This window comes from Prosopis cineraria, unplaced genomic scaffold (assembly GCF_029017545.1).
Source record: "Prosopis cineraria cultivar Desert tree isolate PC_DT_omini unplaced genomic scaffold, ASM2901754v1 PC5, whole genome shotgun sequence".
Classification (NCBI taxonomy): domain Eukaryota; kingdom Viridiplantae; phylum Streptophyta; class Magnoliopsida; order Fabales; family Fabaceae; genus Prosopis; species Prosopis cineraria.
The window spans coordinates 388,086-412,072 of NW_026555336.1; the positions used below are offsets into that span (position 1 = coordinate 388,086).

The 23,987-nt window shown below is 34.3% G+C and overlaps 1 protein-coding gene across 4 annotated transcripts; it reads left to right on the top strand.

The window, feature by feature from the left end:
* The first annotated feature begins 11,268 nt into the window (after window positions 1–11,268).
* Window positions 11,269–23,121, top strand: LOC129310934 (uncharacterized). Of its 4 annotated transcripts, none has more exons than XR_008593189.1 (8): window positions 11,269–11,629; window positions 13,122–13,459; window positions 13,570–13,630; window positions 18,785–18,858; window positions 18,978–19,150; window positions 22,158–22,238; window positions 22,315–22,418; window positions 22,839–23,121. XR_008593189.1 is itself a non-coding variant. In XM_054952831.1 (8 exons), exons 2-8 carry the CDS (start codon window positions 12,458–12,460, stop codon window positions 22,885–22,887), a joined length of 795 nt encoding a protein of 264 aa, XP_054808806.1. In that variant the 5' UTR covers window positions 11,493–11,629; window positions 12,407–12,457; the 3' UTR covers window positions 22,888–23,121. The 4 variants fall into 4 exon arrangements, 3 of the variants coding, with proteins under 3 accessions (XP_054808804.1, XP_054808805.1, XP_054808806.1); XM_054952831.1 differs by lacking the exon at window positions 22,315–22,418 and adding an exon at window positions 12,407–12,476 and having other exon boundaries at window positions 11,493–11,629; XM_054952829.1 differs by lacking the exon at window positions 22,315–22,418 and having other exon boundaries at window positions 11,272–11,629.
* Window positions 23,122–23,987: the final 866 nt, after the last annotated feature.

Consider the following 23,987-nt stretch of genomic DNA (forward strand, 5'->3'; position numbering starts at 1 on the left):
TCAAAATAAGATCCTTAGCCTCTCAACTCATTTAAACAATGATTAGGTTGTAGTATGTATCAAGACTAACAAGAGTTTAAATAATAAGGTCAGAAAGAGATGGATTTACCAATAATACTCAGTTGATTTAACAAGTTCTTTATCTTGGCATGATACTCTACCATCTTCATATTACCTTTTTCTGGTTTGATATAAATCATCCTTCAAAATCAAGACCCGTGCCTTAGCTTAAGAAGACTCTTAAAGACTAGTAGGACGTGGAGATATTAGTCATCTAGGAAGAAATATCAAGAATTATCATGTTTAGCAATCATCTAAAAAGGAGTTGGTCTAGTACAACCTAGTCTTCCAAATTCAAAGTTGAGCTTTGCCACATCATTCTCCATAATGAACTAAGGGGGCACTCATTGGTGCCATTGAAAGAGTTTATAACCATTGATGATATGCAAGAAATGTGTTTTTCAGATCAAGAAATTCATACAACTTGATAGCACACAACTGATTCATAACAGGAATACCACCAAAATTCTTGGGAAGGTTTCTCGCTAAAACTAATAAGTTTGGGCTAGACTCTATAAAGCCCAATCCTTGAGAAGAATTAAAGGAGGCCATAATAGTTAAGTTTTGTTGCTTTGATACCAAGATAATATTTAGGAGAAAAGAATTGTGTAAATTTATGGTACCAACGCTTCATTATTGATTAATATTTATAGTATGGGTACAAAATCTTTGGTATAAGAATCAAGCCACATTGCAAAGAATGGTAAAGGACCATAAAATATGTACAATAAAGGATTATCTAGGCAAATATAATAAGAGCAAACTAGGTATTGTTTGTTCTATTTAATAACAGGGCTGGCTTCTAGGTTTTAGTAGCTATTGGTGAGTTCTCGAAGCATTAACAAAACCTTTTTAGTTTCAACATCCACTATCTTCTCTAATGCTTATAAAGCCTCTTCCTTTAACACTAAAAAAGCCTCCTTCTTGAATGCTAGTAAAGCCTCCTCCTTTGATACTACTAGAACCTTCTCCTTCAACGCCAATATGGCTCCTCCTTTATCTATCTTCTCCTTTAGTGAAAAGTCTCTAGTAATGTCTTCCACTTATGGCAACATTATCCGCCTCCTTCTCCCACCATCAAGCTTCCTTATGCATCAACCATCACTTAGATTTTGTTCTCTCTTCAATCTTCCCTTCTCTTTTTAAGTTGCCATACCTCGACTAATGTGAGGCTTAGTCTAGCTTTAATGGATCAAAATGCAAATAAGGTTAAGGATGTTTATGATTTGATTCTAGCTAAGTTAGAGAAAATTCAAATTAAGATAGAGATTTTTATTTTGTTAGTGATCTTTATAAGACTATGTTCAAAATGTCTTGATTAATAATGTGGGAATCTTACATATCATTACATAATATGCTTTCATGAAGTAGATAAGGAGCTGGGTTGCAAAAGAATTTGATAAAGTCATATATGAAAGAAACCATTGTGGAGAAAGGAATGTGGACAATTGGTAAGGGAGATTTTTTTTAAGGAATAATGAAACTTTTAATCTCTTATATTTATCTTAGTTCTCACTTTAGTTCTTCAAATTTAATTTTTATCAATTTAATCCTTTACTTCTTTTTTTTAAAATCATCATACCAATTCTTTAGGTTTCAAAAACAAATTTACTCTCAAATTAATCTAAGCAATTGATACACAAAATCAAATCCCCAACATTCACAAATCTATTTAGCAAGAAAAACTCTTTTACCAACCTTCTGGACTCTTCCCAGCTAACAAAACCACCTTGACCTTTATCCACATACTTCTTCCCAGATACCATGTGACTTATAATATTTAGGTTTATAGTATAAATGTAATCTTTTAGTAATATTTTAGTTCCTAAACAAGTGAAAAGTTCATTCAACAAGCATGCTTTTCATCTCTTCCTTCCTAATATACTCATAAGACTCCATGGTTTTAGGTGAGACTAGTTTTTAAGTTCCATATCTTATGGGCTTGGTACCAATAAGGGTCATATAAAGGGCCCACAACATACTATTGTAATTGAAGGTTGGGTACTTTCCGGCGATAGTTGGTGGTTACAAGGAGAAGGTATGGCTGTGCATTTTGAGAATGGCTCTGGCAATGTTGGCAAAAGAGGTGACCACCATATGTTTAAAGCCTAACTTGAGATGCATGATGGGTCCATATTTTTTGGATAGTGTATAAAAGGAGTGGTTCTTTTTTATATATTCAAATATTTTAGGGAGAACGATAGATAGATCCTAAGGGGATCAATTAATTCAAATTAAACTTTAAGAATTTGCAAATTTGGCCCTCAATTTTGCAAACTTTACTATGATAACTTTATACCTTGTTTTCTAAATTTTAACATGATAAAAGAATAAATAAATTTATTTTTCATGTTAAACTTTGGAATACAAGTTGCAAATTTATTACAATAAAAATGCAAAATTGAGAGACAAACTTACAAATTCTTAAAATTTAGCACTTGAGACTTAATTTGAATTAATTGGTCCCCTTAGAACCTATCTGTTATTCTCTAATATTTTAGGCCTAACTCAAATAAACTTAGCTCAAGAAAAGGTAAAGTGACATAAAATTCTTTTGAATTATATAAATGACATTTAAGTCCTTCAAAATGTCATAATTCCCTAAAGTTCCTTGGGACTTTTTTGTCATTAATGAATTTATATAAATGACCAAATTGCCCTTGATTCAAATAAAAAAAATAACGGGTCTCTATTTCCCCATTTCCTTCACACAAGCATATATTCTCTCAATTATTGTTCAAGGTCTCTCGTCTTGCCTCAACTATCTTGCTACATAGTGCCATTATAGCCCAACAATTGTGTCCTTGTCTGCAATTTACTTTACCTATAGCAACTTCAACCATCTCGACATTCCCAATAGTGGTTCTGGCATTGTGGGTTTGTGGGTCTCAGCATCCTTGTCATCATGGCTTTGAGCAGCTTTTCTCCCTCCCTCCCCATTCTCACTTGATTCTAGTTTGCTCCCTCCTACTCTTCCCTCTTTCCTCTTATCATTTCAGTAATTATAGGACTATTTAATGGTATATGCGTCTCAACCTTGATTGTGTGGTTCACTCTCAAATGATTTCATAGGGACTAATGCTATGATGGTGGAAGCCAAAATTATAGTACTGTTTTGGATTTGCATTGTTTGCTCCTTACAAGGGAATAAAGTCATTAAAATACCTTTAATATCATTGTGGAGTCAAGTTTTGAATCTACAAGCTATGGAATGAAATGATTTTATTCATTTTTTATCAAGACATAAATTAGAGTGCTGTGTTTTGGATTTGAACACTTATGCTCAAGTGTTTTCCCTTAAATTTCCTTGCTCTTCTATCCTTGATTTATGTGTTATAATATGTTAGAATTTTTGTTGTAGATTGGATGAAATATGAAGTCTTGTATGTGGATAATGTATTGAGAATTAATCTATTTTTATTTAAATTATATTATTTCTACATAGTATTTTTCTATTTCTCCAATGAGACTAGAATAGTGAAATTATGAGTTGAGTAAATCAGATTAAAATGCATTCTACATTTTCTATAAAATTTTTATTATTTCCATCTATTACTTTTTCAAAGTTAATTTGACTGTGCAGCTATTTTAACACAGTCTAGAGGGCATAAGCATGATTCTTATACTACCTAATTTTACATATCAATTTTTTTCATTAACAATAACATCTTCTAATATAAACAATAATTACCAATTGCTTAGGGTTTGTGCTATGACTACTTTCGAGTTAGATGACTTTACTATGATTTTGTTTGAGGTTGACTGCTATGACTAGTGTAGATAGGTAAATAGTAACAGGGAGTGTTAATTATTTAGGATAAAGAAGATAGAAAAATGCATTGAGTCTATTCAAGAAGGATTTTCTTAAAGAAAATGAAGATAAATATAAAAAATAAGGCTGAAACACATAGTGATATTTGAACTAAAGGCTTGGGAAGAGTTGCTAGAAGTTAAGAAGGCCAAATACATTGAGAAGGTAAGGGAATCAAAAGTTGATAGAAATGCTAAAAAAAATAAATATAAGGTTCCTTTTCACACGAGATGCTCTATAAGGCAATTTGTAGAACTTGCAAAGTTCATAAAAGTCAATGAGAACTTAAGGACGAAGGTAGAGAACATAGGGTTTAGAATGTTACTTCATATCTGATGAAAAACACTCACTCAAAACCTATGTTTCTAATTGATGTCTTCATATGATTTACCTACTTGTCAATCTCACATTAGACAAAAGTCAAAAGAAGATGTTCACATTTTAATAGGGTGACCTTATGATGGGGATAGTGTGTCACTAGAGGTAGATGATTAAGAGGAAGGATTTTTGAGGTTAAAGAACAGGTATAATAAAATGCCATACAAGAAGATATTTGCATGGATTAAATCTAGAGAAAAATTTTTATTTGTAATGTACACACTAGGAACACTTTTAAATCCCAGTTCTGGTTCTAATGTTAGTAAGTAAATAGTAAAAGTCATGTATTGGACAAAGAATGCACTGAAAAGATTTCAATTAGTGAAGATATATATTAGATGACTTGTGTGATGAATTTAAAGAGTATATGAAATAGTTGAGGAAAAAGAAGGATGGCATTACAAATGTTAGAGGATGCTTGTATTTTTTAATGGGATGTATAGATGAATTTATGTTATTACTTTCACTATAATGTGTTCACACTATATATAATGTTACAAGTATATGTATGTTTTTCCAAATCTATAATTTTTTTGTATTTCCGATTAGTCGAAACAAGTGACCATGATTTAAAAAATGTTGGCCAATATTAAGGATTCTTTCTAATGCCTCTACTGGAAAGGGTAATCCTACCACTACTAAGAAGAGACTGATGACATCATATCTTGACCCGGTAATTATTATTGATTATTTTTTGACAAAATATAATTTAAAACAAGTTTTTTTATATTAACACTATGTAAATGCATAGGAGTTAAAGAAGTTATTATCAACAGTGATTGAGATTATTCAAGATAATCATTGAAGATTGATTGCCTCTATTGAATCTGCATTTAGAAAGGAGAAAATGAAAAGAAAAGCAGTGAGAAAATTAAAAGGGTAAGGCAAGTCAAACAATGAATCTAAAGAAGAAGACAACTGGGTGGGACATGGCAGTGAAGACAAGTCAGATTCTGAGTTTAAAGAAGAAGATAACCAAAAAGTAAATGAAATGTAAGATAAGCCAAATTCTAATTTTGAAAAAGATGGAGGAGAGAAAGAAGAAGATGGAAGGGACAAAGTTGGAGGAGGAAGAGGAGAAATTAATAATGCATCATCTTCAATTAATGTATTTGTCTAAGAAGAGGAGGAAGAAGAAAAATCAAATGAATATGATATAAAAGTTAAGCAAGATGATAGTAAAGGACGACTTAGGAGATTAACAAGTAGTTAAAAACTAACAAGTAGGTCTCCTTGGATTAGGTTAAAGTCAGTCAATAAGACAAAGAAGAAGGTTGATGAAAAGGAAAAATTGTTCACAATTATAATACATGTGTAAAAGTCAAGAAGGTGATAAGTAAGTAGTTATTCCCTAATTTTTCATTAATCTACAATGGTTTAAGAGAATTTAATTATTATTCCCTGTTTCAAGATTTTAGTTGAAATATATGATCAATATCTCAACAATGATGAACTTCAATGTGTGGGAGAAATACGGTTGATTAATTTTTTTATAATTTACATTAAACAATGTACGTATAACATGACTATGTTGTGCCATGCATTAATAGGTGATATTAAGGATTCAGGTCCAATCTGCCAATATCTATTTGATGCAGACTTTATGATTAGCTTCTAATGAAATTCTATTTAAATTTTTTGTTGCTATGTTTTTTTTTATTTTTTGTATATTGTGTTATTTTTGTAGTGAAAAATGACCACAAATTCCTTCATTTAGAAGGTAGCAAACAATAAGAGGGAGATCTTGCCTGAATATTTAGGATATAATATAGTTGAATGTGATCTCATCCTCAATCTAGCTTTTGTGAACTATCATTAGATGTGTTTCATGTTAGAGCCTAAGACAATGATTTTCTATCTGTTTGAATCCTTGAAGGGTGATTGTGATATTGAGGAAAAAGAATGGAGCATTAAATGCAAAAAATTATTAGCGAATGCATGTGTAAGGTTTATTAATAAAGCTTGATGGTGCCTTTTATGGTGTATATTATGATAGTATCATTTTTTTTCCTTTACAGTGAAATAGGTTCTACAACATTATTCAATTGGTGAAGCCAGAGTTGATAGAAAAAAAACCAATAGCTGAAGTTAATTTGGCCTTTAGTATCCAAACAAAATAATTTATGCATTTTTCCACCAATTGTTATAGCTTATATAATTTATGTCATGCCATTGTTTCTTTTAGCCACTTGTCATTATTATTTATATGCTAGATATTTTCAAGAAAGATTGTGGTGTTCTTGTTATGATTTGGTTGAAAACATGGGATTTTATAGTATCGCAAGACTTCACTAATGTATACTTGTATTTTCTTTCATGTTATTCCTTCTACTTGTGTCTTAAAATGACAATTGCCCATGTCTAAACATAATAAGTTCCTATGTCTTTAGTGTAGGAAGAAGTTACTAACTTCATGTCTTAGTATTTTGGTGGTTAATTAATCATCCAAAAAAATAAAAAAAATCAAAGGTGGCTTTAAAATTACTTGATGAAGAAAAGTTTAGAAAAAGAATACGAGGATAGCCACTTTAAAATCTAGGATGTTCATTCATAGTAATTTATCAGACTACTTGAACATTTCACAATGTAATGACTATTTGAACATTTTTAAATACATATAATGACTTCTTAGTTCAAGTCTAAGTGATCTAAATATCAACAAAGTCTAATTTTTTTCTCTTTCTTTCATCAGTTTTATTCTAAAAATCACATTTTTTTTGTCTTAAACTTGCAAGAATATAATAGTAAATCATAAGTTCGCATTTCAAATTCCTAATATTCCTTAAATTTTGAAAATATCAAGTGCTAGTCACAAGTTTCATTCTAACAATTACAACATTTTTTTTCCTTAAAATTACAAGAATACAATATCAAATTATAAGTTCACATTTGAAATTCCTAATATTCCTCAAGCATTGTAAATATCAAGTGCCAGTCATAAGTTTTGCTCTAATAATCATAACTTTTCTTCTTAAAATAATAAGAATACAATAGCAAATCACAAGTTTACATTTGAAATTCTTGATATTCCTTAAATGTCGCAAATATTAAATGCTGGTTATAAGTTTTGTTCTAATAATCACAACTTTTCTTTTTAAAATTGCAAGAATTCAACAAAAAATCACAAGTTTACATTTCAAATTTCTGATATTCCTCAAATGTTACAAATAACAAGTTCTAGTCATAGTTTTAACCTAATAATTACAATTTTTCTTCTTAAAATTATAATAATTCAATATCAAATTGCAAGTTTGCATTTCAAATTCTTAATATTGGTGAAAAAGTTTTAGAAGTGAGAAGGCACAATCACAAGTTTTGTTTTAATAATTACAACTTTCCTTCTTAAAATCACAAGAATGCAACAAGAAATTGTAGTTTATCAGTATCCTAAAAAATTAACTAAATCAGCAAAAATGAATTATTATTTTAATTCAAGAAATAATAAGTTCTATTAATCTAAAGGATAAGAAAACATTAAGAAGTGACAACTATCTAAGGTTTGTTGTTAGTTACATAACCTTGATAGACTACCCCACATGCATGATCTACAACTTTTATCAAAATATCCTAGAATCCTTTTGATAAGAATATATGAAGGGTTGAATCTTCTTTTATATATACGATGTTTTAAATATATCATATTCACAATTCAAAAAATCATTAATCATCCTTGCAAACTGTACAAGACAAAAGGCAACTGTATTCACAAAATAAACACAAAAAGATGTCATATCCACATCATAGCCTAGCTTAGATTTTGTTTCCCACAAGTCTTACATGTATGAGCTAGTTGATGGCATAGTAAACAGTGATAAATCTTTTTATTTTAAAATTGCGGCTCCCTTTTAGAACTTAATGGCCTCCTTGGAGGAAGATTGCTCCTTGGTGGTAGGAGGAAGATTTATGCCCTGATATTTAGAATGTTGTAGTCATTTGGAGGTGGCATATCTATTGTAATAATAGGAATCATGCTAGAATAATATATCTTCTCTTGTGTAGTGATTTTGTAACAATCTTTAACATAATTGTACATATTACCATGCATTAGCTTGATGGTAATGTAATTGTGCAAACATAAAGTCCTTGACATTTGCCATGTTGCACAATTGCATTCACGTAAGCCAAGATTAACACGTAGTGTGTACACAAACCTTGTTTGCTCCATAATGCTCTATAACTAGCCACATGGTTTCTTAGCTTTGCCTTAATTTTTAGACTAACACCATTTCTCCAAGTAGAGAAAGCCATTTTAGATGTATGCATCTTCCAAACTACCTTTTCTTTATGCTCATGGATTGACTGTGCAACACCATGCCTTCTCTTAGTAACTATTAATGAATTAAATAACTTTACAAGATTTATAGTTATATTGTCTCATCTTTTATATAGAAATTTAAATAAAGACCACCTATTAATGTCCCGATGATTTTCAAGCTATTGAGCTAATTTTGGATTGGAATTTATTATGTTTCCTATTACTTCATTAAAGTCATCCTTAAGCCTTGCATATGTGATGCCATCAAGCAAGCTTAATACATCATCCTTGCTCTACCCAATGGTCTTTCCCTTACCTCTATTAATTTTCAACAATTTTCCATTGAAATTCTCTTTAATGTGATGATAACAAAATGCATGTTGTTTGCCTCTAAATATAGCTTAAATAGAACCTATTATGGCATTGTGTCTAGCTGAAACTATTATAAGTTGAATTAAGCCTATTATTTCTTTCACCATATATAGGAATCATGTCCAATCTTTAAGTGTTTTCCCTTTCAAAATGGCATAAGCAAAAGGAAATAACTCATTATCAGTGTCATAAACAGATGCTGATAATAAGGGCCCCTTATGAGGACCACTTAGATAACTACTATCTATATATAGTATGTGTTTTGCATCATGGATGAACCCCTTTATATAATAGCCATAAGCTATAAAAACCTGCCTAAACTTGTTATTGTCAGCTATCATCCATTTAGCAATTATTTTTAGATCTGTTTCCACTAACCGGTCAGAAATCCATGGAATTAACATATAAGATTGGCTGGATGTACCATGGATCTCTTCTAACGCCTTCCCTTTATCTTTGTATGCTTGCTAGTATGTCAGATTGACACGATATTCTATCTGTAACTCTCTTCTAATGTCATTAAGATGCTTGTTTACATGAGATATCTCATCCTTCATTATAGTAGATTAGAAGTTAGACTTAAACTTCCCTTATGAGTAACCATCAAACTGTTTTATGCATAATGTATGTATTCATTTTCAAATGTCTTCTCACACAAAAATGAAGTTTTCTTTTCCATTGCATATGCTGTGATATTCCAAGGGCAACCTTCAATGTCACATATCATTATAATCTTTATTATACTATTGTTCTTATATTTGTATGGAAACATGTGGGTAATGCTATATTTATACAATGTTTTTTTAAAAGCTTCAGTATGGGGAAAGGTCTGCCTTACACTAAAGAACAAATCCCTCCACTTAGAAGAATTAAGCTTTGGCGTCAGTATAGGTGCACTTTGTATTCCACATGGTAATGTTAGAAGTTCTTCAGAAGTTTGGTATGTTAAACATTCTCAATCACTTTCAAAAACTACATGTTCAAAATCATAATCTTGCATGATAGGAGAAGGAGAGTTTGGACCTAAAGTTACAAAAATTGCTCCATCTTACATTCACAATCCATCTAATTGATTACTAAAATAACAACTATCCTATAACCAATGGCAACTTTGTTTGGAAAAATTAACATAGTAACTTACACCAGTGCTTCCTTAATTGTTGCTTCTCAACTATCATTTCCTTTACAACCTATATACACATGACTACTTCCAACATTATACTCAAATAAGATAGCAATTCCACCATCATCAACAAAGGTCTATAATGGTCTTTTCGTCAAAGCTCACAGTGTATTTCATGTCACTAAAATTAGTGTCAATGCCAAAAAAAAAAATGATATCATTATTTTCAATTCTTTAAGTGTCATCTCCTCTCTTATTATTTTTACCCTCACATGCCCCCATTATTTTACTTCAATATTTTTTACAAATTACCCCCTATATGGAAATAATAGAATAGTTCTTTTTCAAAAGTAGAAGCAAAAGAAGTCATTTCTTATGTTATCCTACAATGATGAAATAGCTATTCATCAATATGTGTGTTTTCCAAATATCATGATCACATATTTGTTATACTTTATCTAACAACAATCATTCTTTTTATATTTGCAACTTTATATTAATTATTACAATTTTGGTTTATGTATTTACAATACAACTAAAAATAATATCATTTATATATATTTATCCATACAAAGTTAGCACTCATACCCATGTGATTCAGCCTTACCTATGTAAAGAGAAAATAATGACCTCAATTATTTATGTATATCAACATCAACTTTTAAGGTTATCCACATCAACATCAACTTTAATAGATGAAAGAAGAAATTTCAAATGAGAGAATAAATTTATCTAATATAGAAATTAATACTTCAATCAACATAAGAGCATAAGAAACTTACCCTAATGCAAGCTAATAGAGGAAGAATGGTAGCTTATATCTCTAGTGTTTGCAGAGTTTTAGTAGCTGAAAAAACATTAAAATAGAGAAGAAGAAAAAGAAGTGCACGAATGAGTTTGTTTTGAGGTTTAGGATTTTTATTTTAATTAAGGATAATTTGATCATTTATATTAGTTCATTAATGATAAAAGAAGAATCATATGAATCAATCTATTCTAAGATTTAAAATTTTTATTTCAATCAAGAGTAATTTAATAATTTATATTAATTTATTAATGATAAAAAAATTTCTATAAATTTTAATATAAATATGATATTTTGAATGATTAAAATATCATTCATATAAAAAAATTTTATTATCAATTTTTCTTTTTTCTTTTTTTTTTTTTTAAAAAACGGGCTCTCTAGTCGTCGGTGGGTCATCGATGGTGTGTTTTATTATTAACCGAAAATAAGGATCAATTTCTTTTTTCCACCCCCTTTGGCATAAACTTGAACGATCGATCGTATTTACAGCAATGAATGGATACGCTGCTCAATTCCGCCTATCCTTCCTTCTCGTTCTGTTGTCTCCGAACCAAAAACCCTTGTTTCTACCCTTACGTTCTCTCGCGTTCTGCACTTCTAATTTGACTTTCAGATAAATAGCGACACACACGTATTATATCAGCGAGAAAATAAGAATGGGAGAAGGGAGAGAAGGGGATTGGGAGTGCAGTGGATGTAATAACAGGAACTATGCCTTCCGGTCATTCTGCAATCGTTGCAAGCAACCTCGCCTTCTCGTTGACAACGAAACCCCTGCTGATTCTAAGTGGCTACCTCGTATTGGCGATTGGATCTGCACTGGTTTGCTCCTTCCCCTTTCTAGCGCCTTTTCTTTGCCTGGTGTTTAGTTAATCGTCGAGCTTCTTTTATTATTTCCACTCTGATATTCTTTTAACTTTCCACTGGCTTATGGGCCATCTGCTTAGGTTGATTGTGGGTCATGATTCTCCATTGGATTTAGGTAGTGATATATACAATGTTTTGTTACCGTAAGTTGGCAAACTTGTAGGTTCGTTTGGTATGCTTGTGGCTTGGGAATGGCTTTGTAAACAGCAAATTGTCAGGTCCTCTTAAAATTAGTTATCTGCTTCCTGGAAGTTTATAGGCTGTTGCTGGAGCATGGACATAACCACAAGATATGATCATTGACTTATCACAAGATCTAAACTGTCAATTTGTCATTAAAAATTCTATTGATGTCAATCCTCGGAATACAATTTTCTCAAACCCACAAATTGAATCACAGCTCAAGCTAGAAAATCAGATTATAGGAGATTGAAACTTTTGAAGAACAAGTTCCAGTCTAATCTTATGGCTGAACGGCACAAAAATGAATATATTTGATTAATTCGATAATGTTTCTTGGAAGAATTAAGGGAAAACAACTTGCTTTTTGAAATTTCATCGTTAATTCAAAATCTCTAATCTGGTTTTCTAGCTTTCTTGAATTTTGGTTCAATCATGTGTGATTTTGAGACTTTCATTTGAATTTTCACATCATCTGTGGCATGTCGAATATAAATATATGATATGTCACATGCAGACACCTGTCTTAAGATTATCCATCGTTCTTCTCAGGTTTTAGCATTTCTCTTCTTTCTTATGGAACAAATGCGGAAATGAAGTTGGATGTTCTTTCAGTTCCGAGGTCTTGTAGAGTATAGTATTTTCTTTCATCGTGGCTAATATCTGGAAAAATTGTAGATTTGAACCTGATCACTTTTCAAAATGGATTGATACTTGTTACGAGCTTGCTTTGAGACAAGAGAACTTATTTGAATGTTTGGTATGGTCTTGATAGCCCACTTTAAGCTAGGAAGTTCTCTGTTCTGCTATCCCCCCAACCCAACTCCAAAAAAAGTATGCGCTTTAAACTTATTTAAGTTCTAATTTTAGGTTGGCAGAACTCTTATTTGCATGTCATTATTGTAAGCATATAACTAAAATTTGGTGAAAGTTATTTTCTTATAATTTCGTTGCTATTTTGCTGCATATGTTATTTCTTCAAAAATCTCATTAGATAGGGGTCTGAAATGTATTTCACTAAGCATTGAGATGCATATATTTCATACATACATAGTCTTTCCCATTAGTAACCCAATAAGGCTCAAATATGTCATGGTCATTTGATAATCTATTTTGCAAATAGAGATGAAAATCTTGACATCAAATAATCAAGCTGTTTGTGCTTTTTGTGTGGGATGGATGTGTTGGTATGTATAACCACATATGATTGGCTTCCCTTTCCTGTGGATGCATTCTGGAATGGGGTTGCTTGTGATTGGAACAATAGGTTGCACTAACAACAATTATGCATCAAGAGAGAAGTGCAAAAAGTGTGGACAACTGAAGGAGGTGGCAGCCATGCCGGCAATCGCAATGACCGGAGCATCTTTTCCAACTTATTCACATCATTTTTCCAGGGCTCCAGGAGGACCTGATCAAAAAATGAATATTGGATTGATCGGAAATAGTGCTCCACCAGTTTCCCTATGGCTACCAAGTGGAAACTATGGTTCTGGGCTTCCTTATGATAATTGTACCAACCCAAACTTGTCTGTTCTGAAAGGATGGCGTAATGGGGACTGGATCTGTAATTGTGGCTTCCATAATTATTCATCACGTTCCCAGGTATTCCTTTTTCATTTAACTTCTAAATGACGTCAAATTATTTGAGGTTGTCACTGTAAATTTTCACTATTTTTCTCATCCATTTTTATTTTTTTATTATTCTTTTGCAGTGTAAGAAATGCAATGCGTTTCCACCTGGTATGGCTTCTTCTTCTGGATTTAGTAGAGTAGGTGCAAAATCCATAACTTCATCTTCGACTAATAGATATTGAAACTATTTGTGCTTGTATTTCGTGATTTATTCACTCAAAACAGAATACATATATAGATGCTACAGGGATGACCGAATCTGATCGTATCGGGCAAAAGAATTAAAACAGAAGCAATCCCATATATTTGGGGATATAAAAATAAATAGCAAATATTCTAATAACCAGAATATATTAGGTAACCAGGGCAAACTTCTCTAATGGGCCCAAGAGACAGCAAGCCCACTTCCAACACTCCCCTCAAGCTGGTGAATCGATATTGATCATTCCTAGCGTGCTTCTAAATCCTTCGAACTTGTCTCGAGTCAAAGATTTTGTCATTACATCAGCAATCTTTTGACCTGAAGGAATATATGCTAAATCAATTATTTCTCCCTCAATTTTTTCTCTTATGAAGTGTCGATCAATTTCTACTTGTTTCATTTGATCATGTTGAATTGGATTTTTGGCAATTTTTATGGTTGACATGTTATCATACCAAACCTTGATTGGAGAATTCACATCCATCTTCAGTTCCCTTAGAAGTCTGATAATCCACATTCCTTTGCATACCCCTAAGGATAATGCTCGATACTCTGATTTTGCTGAGCTTCTTGATACAACAGGCTGTCTTTTACTTCTCCATGTCATAAGATTATCCCACACATAGGAGCAAAACCCAGTAGTAGAGCGTCTATCACTTTTTGAACCTCCCCAATCGGTATCAGTAAACATCTCTATGCTTCTAGAATTACCTTTCTCAAAGAACAAGCCTTGTCATGGCATTTTCTTTAGGTATAGAAAATTGACTCACCACACTTACGGGATAGCAAATGTTAGGTCTTGTGTGGGACAAATAGATCAATTTTTCCACCAATTTCTGGTATCTTTCTTTGTCAACTGCTTTACCATCTGGCCTAATCATCAATTTTTGATTAAGCTCCATAGGTGTGTGTGATGGTTGAGCTCCTAACATTTTGGTTTCTTTTAGCAAGTCAATCACATACTTGCGTTGAGACATGCTAATCCCTTTCTTGGTCCTAGCTACCTACATACCCAAGAAGTATATCAGATGTCCAAGATCCTCGATGTCAAATTTGATAGCTAATTTCCTTTTTAAGTTGACAATCTCCTCAGCATCATTTCCTGTGAGAACGATGTCATTCGCATGTACAATAAGAGTAGTGATTTTTGAACCACAGTGTTTCACAAATAAGGTATCATCTGCTTGGCATTGAGTGTATCCTTGTTTCTTTATTGCCTAATTGAATTTGTCAAACTAAGCCCTTGGAGATTGTTTTAGTCCGTAGAGAGATTTGAAAAGTCAGCAAACTTCATTTGAGTTTCCTGTGTTCCTCAAGCCTAGAGGTACCTCCATATATACTTCTTCCTTTAGATCACCATTTAGGAATGCATTTTTAACATCCAATTGACGTAATGGCCAATCCAAATTTGTAGCAATAGATAACAGAACATTAATAGTGTTAAGTTTAGCTGCTGGGGCAAAGGTTTCTTGGTATTCAATACCATAGGTTTGTGTGAACCCTCGAGCAACTAGACAAGCTTTGTATTTATTGATCGTTCCATCTGGATTATACTTGATTGTGAAGACCCACTTGCTACTCACGATTGATTTTCCCTTAGGCAGCTCTATAAGCTTCCAGGTTTTGTTCTTGTGAAGAGCTTGTTGTTCTTCATTAATGGCCTCCCTCCATTTTGGATCTCTATAGCGACATCATAATTTTTAGGTATCTTGACCTTCTTAACATTAGCAACAAAGGTTCTTAGATGGGGAGACAACTTCTTGTAAGAAACATACCTGCCAATGGGATGTTGAGTGCAACTCCTTTTCCCTTTTTTTAAGGCAATTGGCTAGTGTAAATCTTCAAGACTTGGTTCAGGTTTAGACTCTTGACTTTGCCTTGTTGTAGCAATGGACTCATACCCACCATGTTGCTGCTCGAAGGCATTTAAAGGCTCATCCACCATAGTTTCAGCAGAATTTGTTTTAGAAACAATAGTCAAAGGCTCAAATGGATTAATATCTTGAAATATGGACTTGGTGGATAAAGATTCAGTGTTGGTAGGTAGTGAGGGAGAATTTTCTAGGCTGTTTTGTGAAGGAAAGGATAAGTCTGATTGGGAATGAGGTATTGAAGTATGGGGCTCGTGCTGATCAAAATTAGTGACATAATAGTCTTGCTTGGTTTCACAAATGATCTATTCATAATTAGAGATCTCAGAAGTCTTCTCCCCTTGAATGGGTGATTTGGGAAAAAAGGATTGATTTTCAAGAAATTTGACATTCATCGTCACATAAACCTTATTGGTAGAAGGAGAGAAATATTTGTAGCCCTTTTGGGATGAAGAATATCCCAGAAAAATGCATTTTAAGGTACAGGAGTCAAGTTTACTCCCTCCCTCATTGTGAACAAAAGCAGTACAGCCAAACACTTTGGGAGAAATGGATGAAATTAGAGGAGAATTAGGAAAATGTTCCAGAAATTTCTCAAGAGGAGTGGAAAAATTTAAAGGTTTAGAAGGCATGTGATTGATTAAATATGCAGCGGTAAAAATGGCATCCCCCCAAAATCTATTAGGCACATTGCTATGCATCATGAGTGCACGAGCAACTTCGAGAAGGTGCCTATTTTTCCTTTCAGAAACACCATTTTGTTGTGAAGAATATGCGCAAGACGTTTGGTGATGAACACCATGTAAGTTACAAAATTCTGTAAATTGAGAATTCAAATATTCCTTTCCATTATCACTCCTAAGAGTGTGAAATTGAGTTTCGACAAACATGTAGAAATTTTTGAAAATAGAGAAAACTTCAGACTTATTCCTCATAAAAAAGATCCATGTTAACCGAGTGATTATCAATAAATGAAACAAACCAGCGGGCTTTAGAATTAGTTTCAATTTTAGATGGACCCCATACATCACTGTGGATGAGAGTAAATGGCTTAGTGGGAATGTAAGAATGACTAGTATAGGAATTGCAAGTTTGTTTGGCAAAGTGGCAAGTTTCATAATGGAAATCAGCAATAATTTTATTACTAATATCTGGAAACAAAGCTTGCAAGTAGTTTAGACTAGAGTGGCCTAACCTAGAATGCCATAAATGAACATCATTCATGGACATAGAAGTAAAGACACGAGAAATACATGCTTTTGGTAGGGTTCCTTGAAGATAATAGAGTCCATGCCACTCCTTAGCATTGCCAATCATCTCTCCCAAGACCAAATCCTGAAAAACACACCCATAGCCGTCAAAAACAACAAGACAGTTAATTTGATGTACAATTCTTCATACAAATAGCAAGCTGCACTTAATGTCAAGAACATAGAAAACATTTCTTAATATTATTCGTTCAGAAATGATCATTGTGCCTGTTCCCATAACCTTAGCAAATTGCCTGTTAGCTACTTCCACTACATCATGTTCTTTGAATTCAGTAAAATTAGAAAAAAGCTCTTTGTAACCGGTGATATGATCTGTAGCCCCAGAATTCACTATCCAAACATTGTTAGAAGGACTACTAGGTGCTTGAGTAAGGGCAGTAGTACCTACTTGGGCTAGAGTAACCGAAGGAATATGTGTCGCACCAGAAGTAGGAGCAAGTTGATTATCATGTTTGTCTAAGATTTTTCGAAGGACCAGAAGCTCTTCCGTACTTAAAGACCCATTATCTAGTATAGTTGGTCCCATCATCATGCCTTTGCTGTCACTTCTCAGTTTCTGTTTGTTGGGGGGGCTTACCATGTAATTTCCAACAAACTTCTCGAGTGTGACCCTTTTTATTGCAATGATCACACCATCAGGCAGGTTTACTCCGTTTGGCATCTTCTTGTGTTCCACGAACAGCCAAGATCGAGACTTCTTGAGGAAGAGAAGTAAAAGAAGACTCTATTAGAGATTTAGTGAGTACCTCCTAGCTTTCTTCACATTTAATCATGTTGAGGGCTTCTTCTAGTGTTGGCGACTCATAATTCAGCCACAAGCATCTTCAAATGAGTCTTTTAGGCCTAAAAGAAACTCATAATAGCGTTCTCGGTCAACTAGTAGCTTGTAGTATAACTCATCTTTAGTTCACGACCAGGTATGAACCTCATATAGGTTGATTTGCTGCCATAAGCGTTTCAGTGCACTAAAAAATTGAGTAACAGTGAAATCACGTTAAACCAGTGGCCGTAGTTGACGGTTGACTTGGAAAATGGCTGCTGTGTTCTCTCTAAGTAGGTAGTTTTTGCTGAGTCCCATATCTCTTTAGCAGAAGTTGAAAGAAGGTAATTCTTAGAAGTTGAAAGAAGGTAATTCTCACTGATTTTTGCATCATTGGGTGAATCAGCTAGGCCATCACCAAATTATTCTCTACACGTCACTTGTCATATGTAGGCTCGGAAGGATTCAGTGGTGGAGGAACCCACGTTGGATAACATTCCTTTTGTTGACCGCGTATGATCATCAATATGCTGCGAGACCATTAGAGATAGTTGTGCTCAGTGAGATGATGCGAGACAAGATGCAAAGTGAAGTCGGACGAGCCCATCGTGGTAGACGATAGACCTTCCCTACTTAAAGGCGTTCGTAGAGGCGACAAGTCTACCCTTGTCGTGTTCGATTGTAGAGAGGAATCTGGTTTGTGGCGAGGACCCATGCTGGAAAACCAAACGCTGAACGATAGTCCATCACGCCACCGAAGGCTCTGAAACCATGAAACTATTTGTGTTTGTATTTCATGGTTTATTCACTCAAAACAGAGTATGCTACAGGGATGACTGAATCTGATTGTATTGGGCAAAAGAATTAAAACAGAAGCAATCCCATATATTTGGGGATATAAAAATAAATAGCAAATATTCTAATAACCAAAATATATTAGGTAACTAGGGCAGACTTCTCTAATGGGCCTAAGAGAGAACAAGCCCACTTCCAACCGAGATATTATCTACAAATGCCTTGGCCTCAACATACTACACCCTTATGTTTGCTCTGTTCAATGCTTACTTGATCTCCTAGGGGCTCATTACATTTATAATTAGGAGAACTCTGGTCATTTATTATTTAGAATGAAATTCGTTCTAGCAATTGATGTTAAATTTTGTCACTCATTCCTCTTTTTTTTGCATAAAGCACTTGGGACAAAGCGATTAGCTTCTGAAGAGTTGGTTTATGACTGGGATAACAAGAGATTGAATGTGGGACATGTGAGAATTTATTTTCCTTTATACTTCTAATCAAGTTCTGTAGTCTTAACATTTGTTCTTTTGATTAGTATATTTACTCTCTTGTTTCTACTTTTGTCACTCTTGTGTAAAATGTTTAGACAAATGAGCAGCAACAAATATATACAAGTGTGGAGCAAGTGGTAGTGGCCAGTGCAGATTCAAAATCTGGAGTCTTCCCCTCAGCCACTGTAAACTCAAGTACTGCCCCGAGTTTGCCAATGCCCATGCTGTTTCCTCCACAAATTACCACACCTGCACTCCTTGGAAAAGGGTAATTACTTGATCTTCCCGAGCACCTTTTTATTCTAAGACATTTGTTTCTTTGTGGATCTCACAACTCAATAAATTTGTAATATTTTTCAAACTGCATTTCTCCTCTTTTTCTTTGGTGATAAGCACAGTCTTTCCTATTATTAAGGGATTCCTTGTGCATGGTATGCTGCTCTCAGAAATGAGCAGCAGTTAGAGAGCAGCAGTTTTTGTAAATTTTTCCTTTGGAAATAGAACAGTGTTGTATATAAGTGTGTGTGTGTTTATAAAATTTGTCTATGTGTGTGGCAGTCAGAGAATGTTAAGCATACTTTGGAGAGCCTATGCCTCTCTAGTGCATGGGGACCTTTGGTTCAGCTGTTATTTGCGGGTGTCTTTGCTAAGGTTGTAGCTGCCCTTATGAGACTTACACTCTGGCAGGATTTTTACACAGATAATATAATTTCTGAACTTGATTACATCGAATGGTGTTAGAGTGGTGATAATTCCGGAAAGAGGGCGGAAATGGGAATTGCACTGGAAGACCTTGAAAGAAGATTTTCCAAGCAGAGAATGAAGAAATGGCAATGAGACTTAAAAAAGATGAAACATATATTGAAGGAGATACTTAGGATTATGAGGGAAAAGGAGGGAAAGAAGATGAAGCAAAAGAGAGAGGCGAGCATGAGTTGAAATGCTTAGAGAATGCCAAAGATGTTGCTGAAGGTAGTATGACTGCACATGTAATTGGAGCAGCTGTCAGCGCGAAGAAAGAAATCCCATAGGCTGAGTACTCATTGAACTAGGAAGTATGAAGAGAGAGTGAGGGATTGTTTAGATGGAGAGAAGATTGGAGCCAAATGCTGGGGGCAAAAAAAGCAAAATCTGGTGAAAGTGGAGAAGAGAAATGAGAGATTAGACCTAGACCAGGTTAGGTTAACTTATTGAGGAAGATTGACTAAATCACTTGTGGTCAGAAAACTTATGTGGGCTTTATTTGATAACCCTTGACTTGGCCCAATCACATTCAATTAAACTATTCTAAACCTACCCAACACTATTGGGTTGATCTAGAAGAAACCAGACATGTAAAGCCTCCAAAAGAATGCTGAAAGGCATCTTATTCTAAGGAAGGGGGCATCTTTGCTGTTGTCTGCAGTATCAAGTCACTCAAAGGCTTTCTTTTCATAACCCAACCAGCCCGGACATTTGGATTGTTGCCTGAAGAAGAAAGCAGTCTAGTTTAACCATTTGGCCCACTCTGGCAATTGACTTGGGCGGTTCTTGAAGATTTGAAGAAAAACCTATGACCCAAAATGGTTGGACCGTTTTGACCTGTTTTTAACACACACACACACACACACACACACACACAAACACAAATATTTTTTATTTAATTATTATGACACCGGTTCAACCACCAGTGTAGCTAGTTAAACCATGAAAATTGTGACTCGCTAACCTTTATAGTTCATCATTCAGTCCGGTTTTTGAAAGCATTGTTTAGAGGAACTTCGGCACTTGTTCTATGTCAATACAGTGAGCAGAGGAGAAACAAGGGAGCTTCTTGGCCACGAGAGGATGTTTGGGGCAAACATTGGGGCTTCTTCATTTGTTTGTTCTCTTTTGAAGCATTAAGGAGGTTCTCAACTTTAAGTTAGTTATGTTGGTGTATGCTTGCTAAGGTTCTGAAAATTGCCTTGGTAGCTGCTAGTGATGGAGTCACAAGCATATTTGAGGGGTGTCTTCTGCTTGCAGGTGAAGGACTGGGATCTGCAGGTTCTATATACTTTTGTTGTTTTAAAAGAATGTTTTTCCCGTGCATCTGTGAAGTGTAAGATTAGCATTTTTAAGCCCTGCAAAAGTTCCCTGGATCTGCATCAAACCCTTGTTTCAAGTTCCATAACAGTTCTTGAATTTGTCTCTTCTCAGTTGTCTCTTTTTATCATTATCATGCGTTTCCTGATATACAAGTAGGTGATTTGGTGTTGCTATTGCCTGAAGAAACTATTCTAGTAAATGGAAGGGTCATGTGGAGAGGGAATATTTTGAATAAGTTCATGCTGTTGCAAACCATAAATTGGGATGGTTCTTTAAGGATCAAAGTTTTTCGTATTGGCTTCAACTTGATATTTGGAATTGCTGATTGGAGGTGTTCACTCACATCGAGCACCTACACTAAGTTCTGTTGATTGGATGGTGAGCTGTTTATGAATTGGATTTTATCCCTTTCTGGGTGGAGCTCTCAATTATTGGCCATGTCCAGTTAAATGTCCTTCACCAGTAAAGGAATGTGGAGAAGGTTTTCAAAGAAGCTGCAAACTCAGTTTTTAATTCGGCATGTAAGTTGAGGATGTCTGGGCTGTCTCTAGTGGGCTTTCATTCTTGTTAGCTTCTGGCTGTGCTTTTAAATAGTGCTATACGGTTCCTAGACTAGTTATATTGGAACCTGATATAATTGTTGGGCTGAAAGTACCAACCAAATGTGTCATAACTGCCTTATGTGGATTGATTGAAAGCATCATTGGTTATGTTCTAGTTTGCATGGCTCGATGACTGCAAGCATAAGATGACATGGCTTGTTTTTCTCTAGCACCATGGGTCATGGAACTAATAATTGCAGTTCTGGTCAACTTGTAAAGGAGCCACCATTTCCCCATTCTAATTCTCACCTCAAGGGCAAGTTGAAACTCAGGACTGGGAAATGATGGGTCCCTAACTAATGGGCTAGGGTGGGGTCACATGGAATGTTTGAGGGGTGTGAGAGAGAGTAGGCTAGTGATGGGTAATATATGTGGCAGTGGGTTGGGAAAGGAAGTTAAGCATACTATGAGTGAATTGCTATGGAGAGCCTAAGCCTCTCAAATGCATAGGGACTTTGGTTTAGCTTTTATATGCTCCTGTCTTTTCCAATATTTGTTGCTACTCTTCTGAGATTTACACTCTAGCTGGGATTTTATGCATAGTATAATTTCTGGAGTTGGTTACACCATTTACTAATGCTTGTTTGAACTTTGTTGACTTATCAGAGCAAAGCAATGGCGTAATGGAGATTGGATGTGCACAAATTGCAACAATCACAATTATGCTTCCAGACTGCAGTGTAACAGGTCATTATCTCCTCTATATGGTTTTCCTGTGTATAAAGAGGGGGAGAATTTTGAATTGCGGGTGATTTATTTTCAGGACATTTTGTTTAAAAAATTATCCTCCACATGAAAACAAATGATGCTTCTCAAGCGATCATGCATGTTGACATTATGGATTTGCTTAAATCTGGTTCATTAAAGGCGAGTATTCTAACATCAGCTGGCAGTGATTTTCCACGTGCCTGCAGTAAACCGTTCCCTAAGATAATGAAAATCTACACGGGGAATTATTTTGACTCATCCAGGGCTTAGATTTCCATGTTTACAGTTGTTTTCTCAACATGGGGAAGCATCCATGTTGGTATGGCTGCCAAAAAAATTAAGAGCATGGAAACATTGTTATGAAGGTCCATGCTATTGTACCCAGACATTTATTTATATTGATTTATTAAACGAGCAACAACTTCGTTTTTACTGCCTTCTTAATTCCACGATAGTTTGACTGAAATGTAAGTTCGTAATTTGTCTGCAAACTTCTTGACTTTGGGCGGAAGGGTGCTGATTGTGTTGCAAATGTGGTTGTTCAAATTGAACTGAATTATAAATGCTTATCATTTGCAGGTGTAAAACTCAGAGAATGGCACCCATACAACCCGTCAATGTGATGTAATGTTGTATTTGATTGTATTACGAGTTAGACTTAGAATGTTGTTGCATGCACAGTTGCTGCTTGAATTTTGTTTTGGTTTTCCAGCATGTATTTTTCAGCAAAAAAGTGGATTTTCTTGATAGGCTCGTTATGCTTGCTTGATTTAGTGGCAGTGCATTTCAATTCATCTGAGAGATGTGTAATTGTTTTTATAAATATTCATGATATATGAGATTTTTGGTGTGAGATGTGTTACACGATGCTCCTCCTCTTTTTAGGCCAAGACTGAATGTCTGCGAATTATAATTATATTCTCGATCCATCTTATGTGGCCGCTGTAAGCTTAGCTGGGAATTGGGATACACAATCGTTTGAAAAAAAAAAAAATGAAAAGGCAAGTACTGAACTTGAAGAAAAATACACAAGATAATTAACTAAGAACAAGTAGTTAATTAACTAGCTTCCAGACCACGAAATGTCAGCCGGTGATTCGGAGAATTCTTTTCTCGTACGCCCCCGAAATGGAAAAACAGGATTAAGAGATTTTTTTTTTTCATCATTCACCACTTTAGTACAATAAGATGGTGGACTATCAACAATCAATTTATTGTACTAAGGTAGTGGTTGATAGAGTTGGCAAATGGATAGGTTTAACATTTATGGGCTTAGGTTTTAAACTTTAGTTTTCTTAAAAATATTTTATTGTTAAAGCTTAGTTTTTGTTTAAATTGTTTAAAGTCAAGCGCTTGCATTATGTTTGGGAGAGTTTTTAAGGGAGGAAGGAATGGAATGAAGTGATTAAAAGGCTTAGATTATTGTTTGAGTTACTTTTTGTTATTGTTTTTGTTTTTTAAAAGAGGGATGGAATGGTAAGGAAGAGCTTCTAAAGTCTTCCTTTGCCATCTATCTCAATTTTTTTGTCCTCTCGAATTGAGGGTTAGGGATGGAGTGATATAATAGAATTATTTTATTTACTAAATTACCTCCAACCTTTTACCTTAATAAAAAAATAAAAATTTCATTTGTTATTTTTATTCTCCAGTCACTTCTCTCACCTCTTACCATATCTCTTTCGCTCCTGCCATGCGTCTCTCTCCCCTCCTCTCAACACTACAACTCTG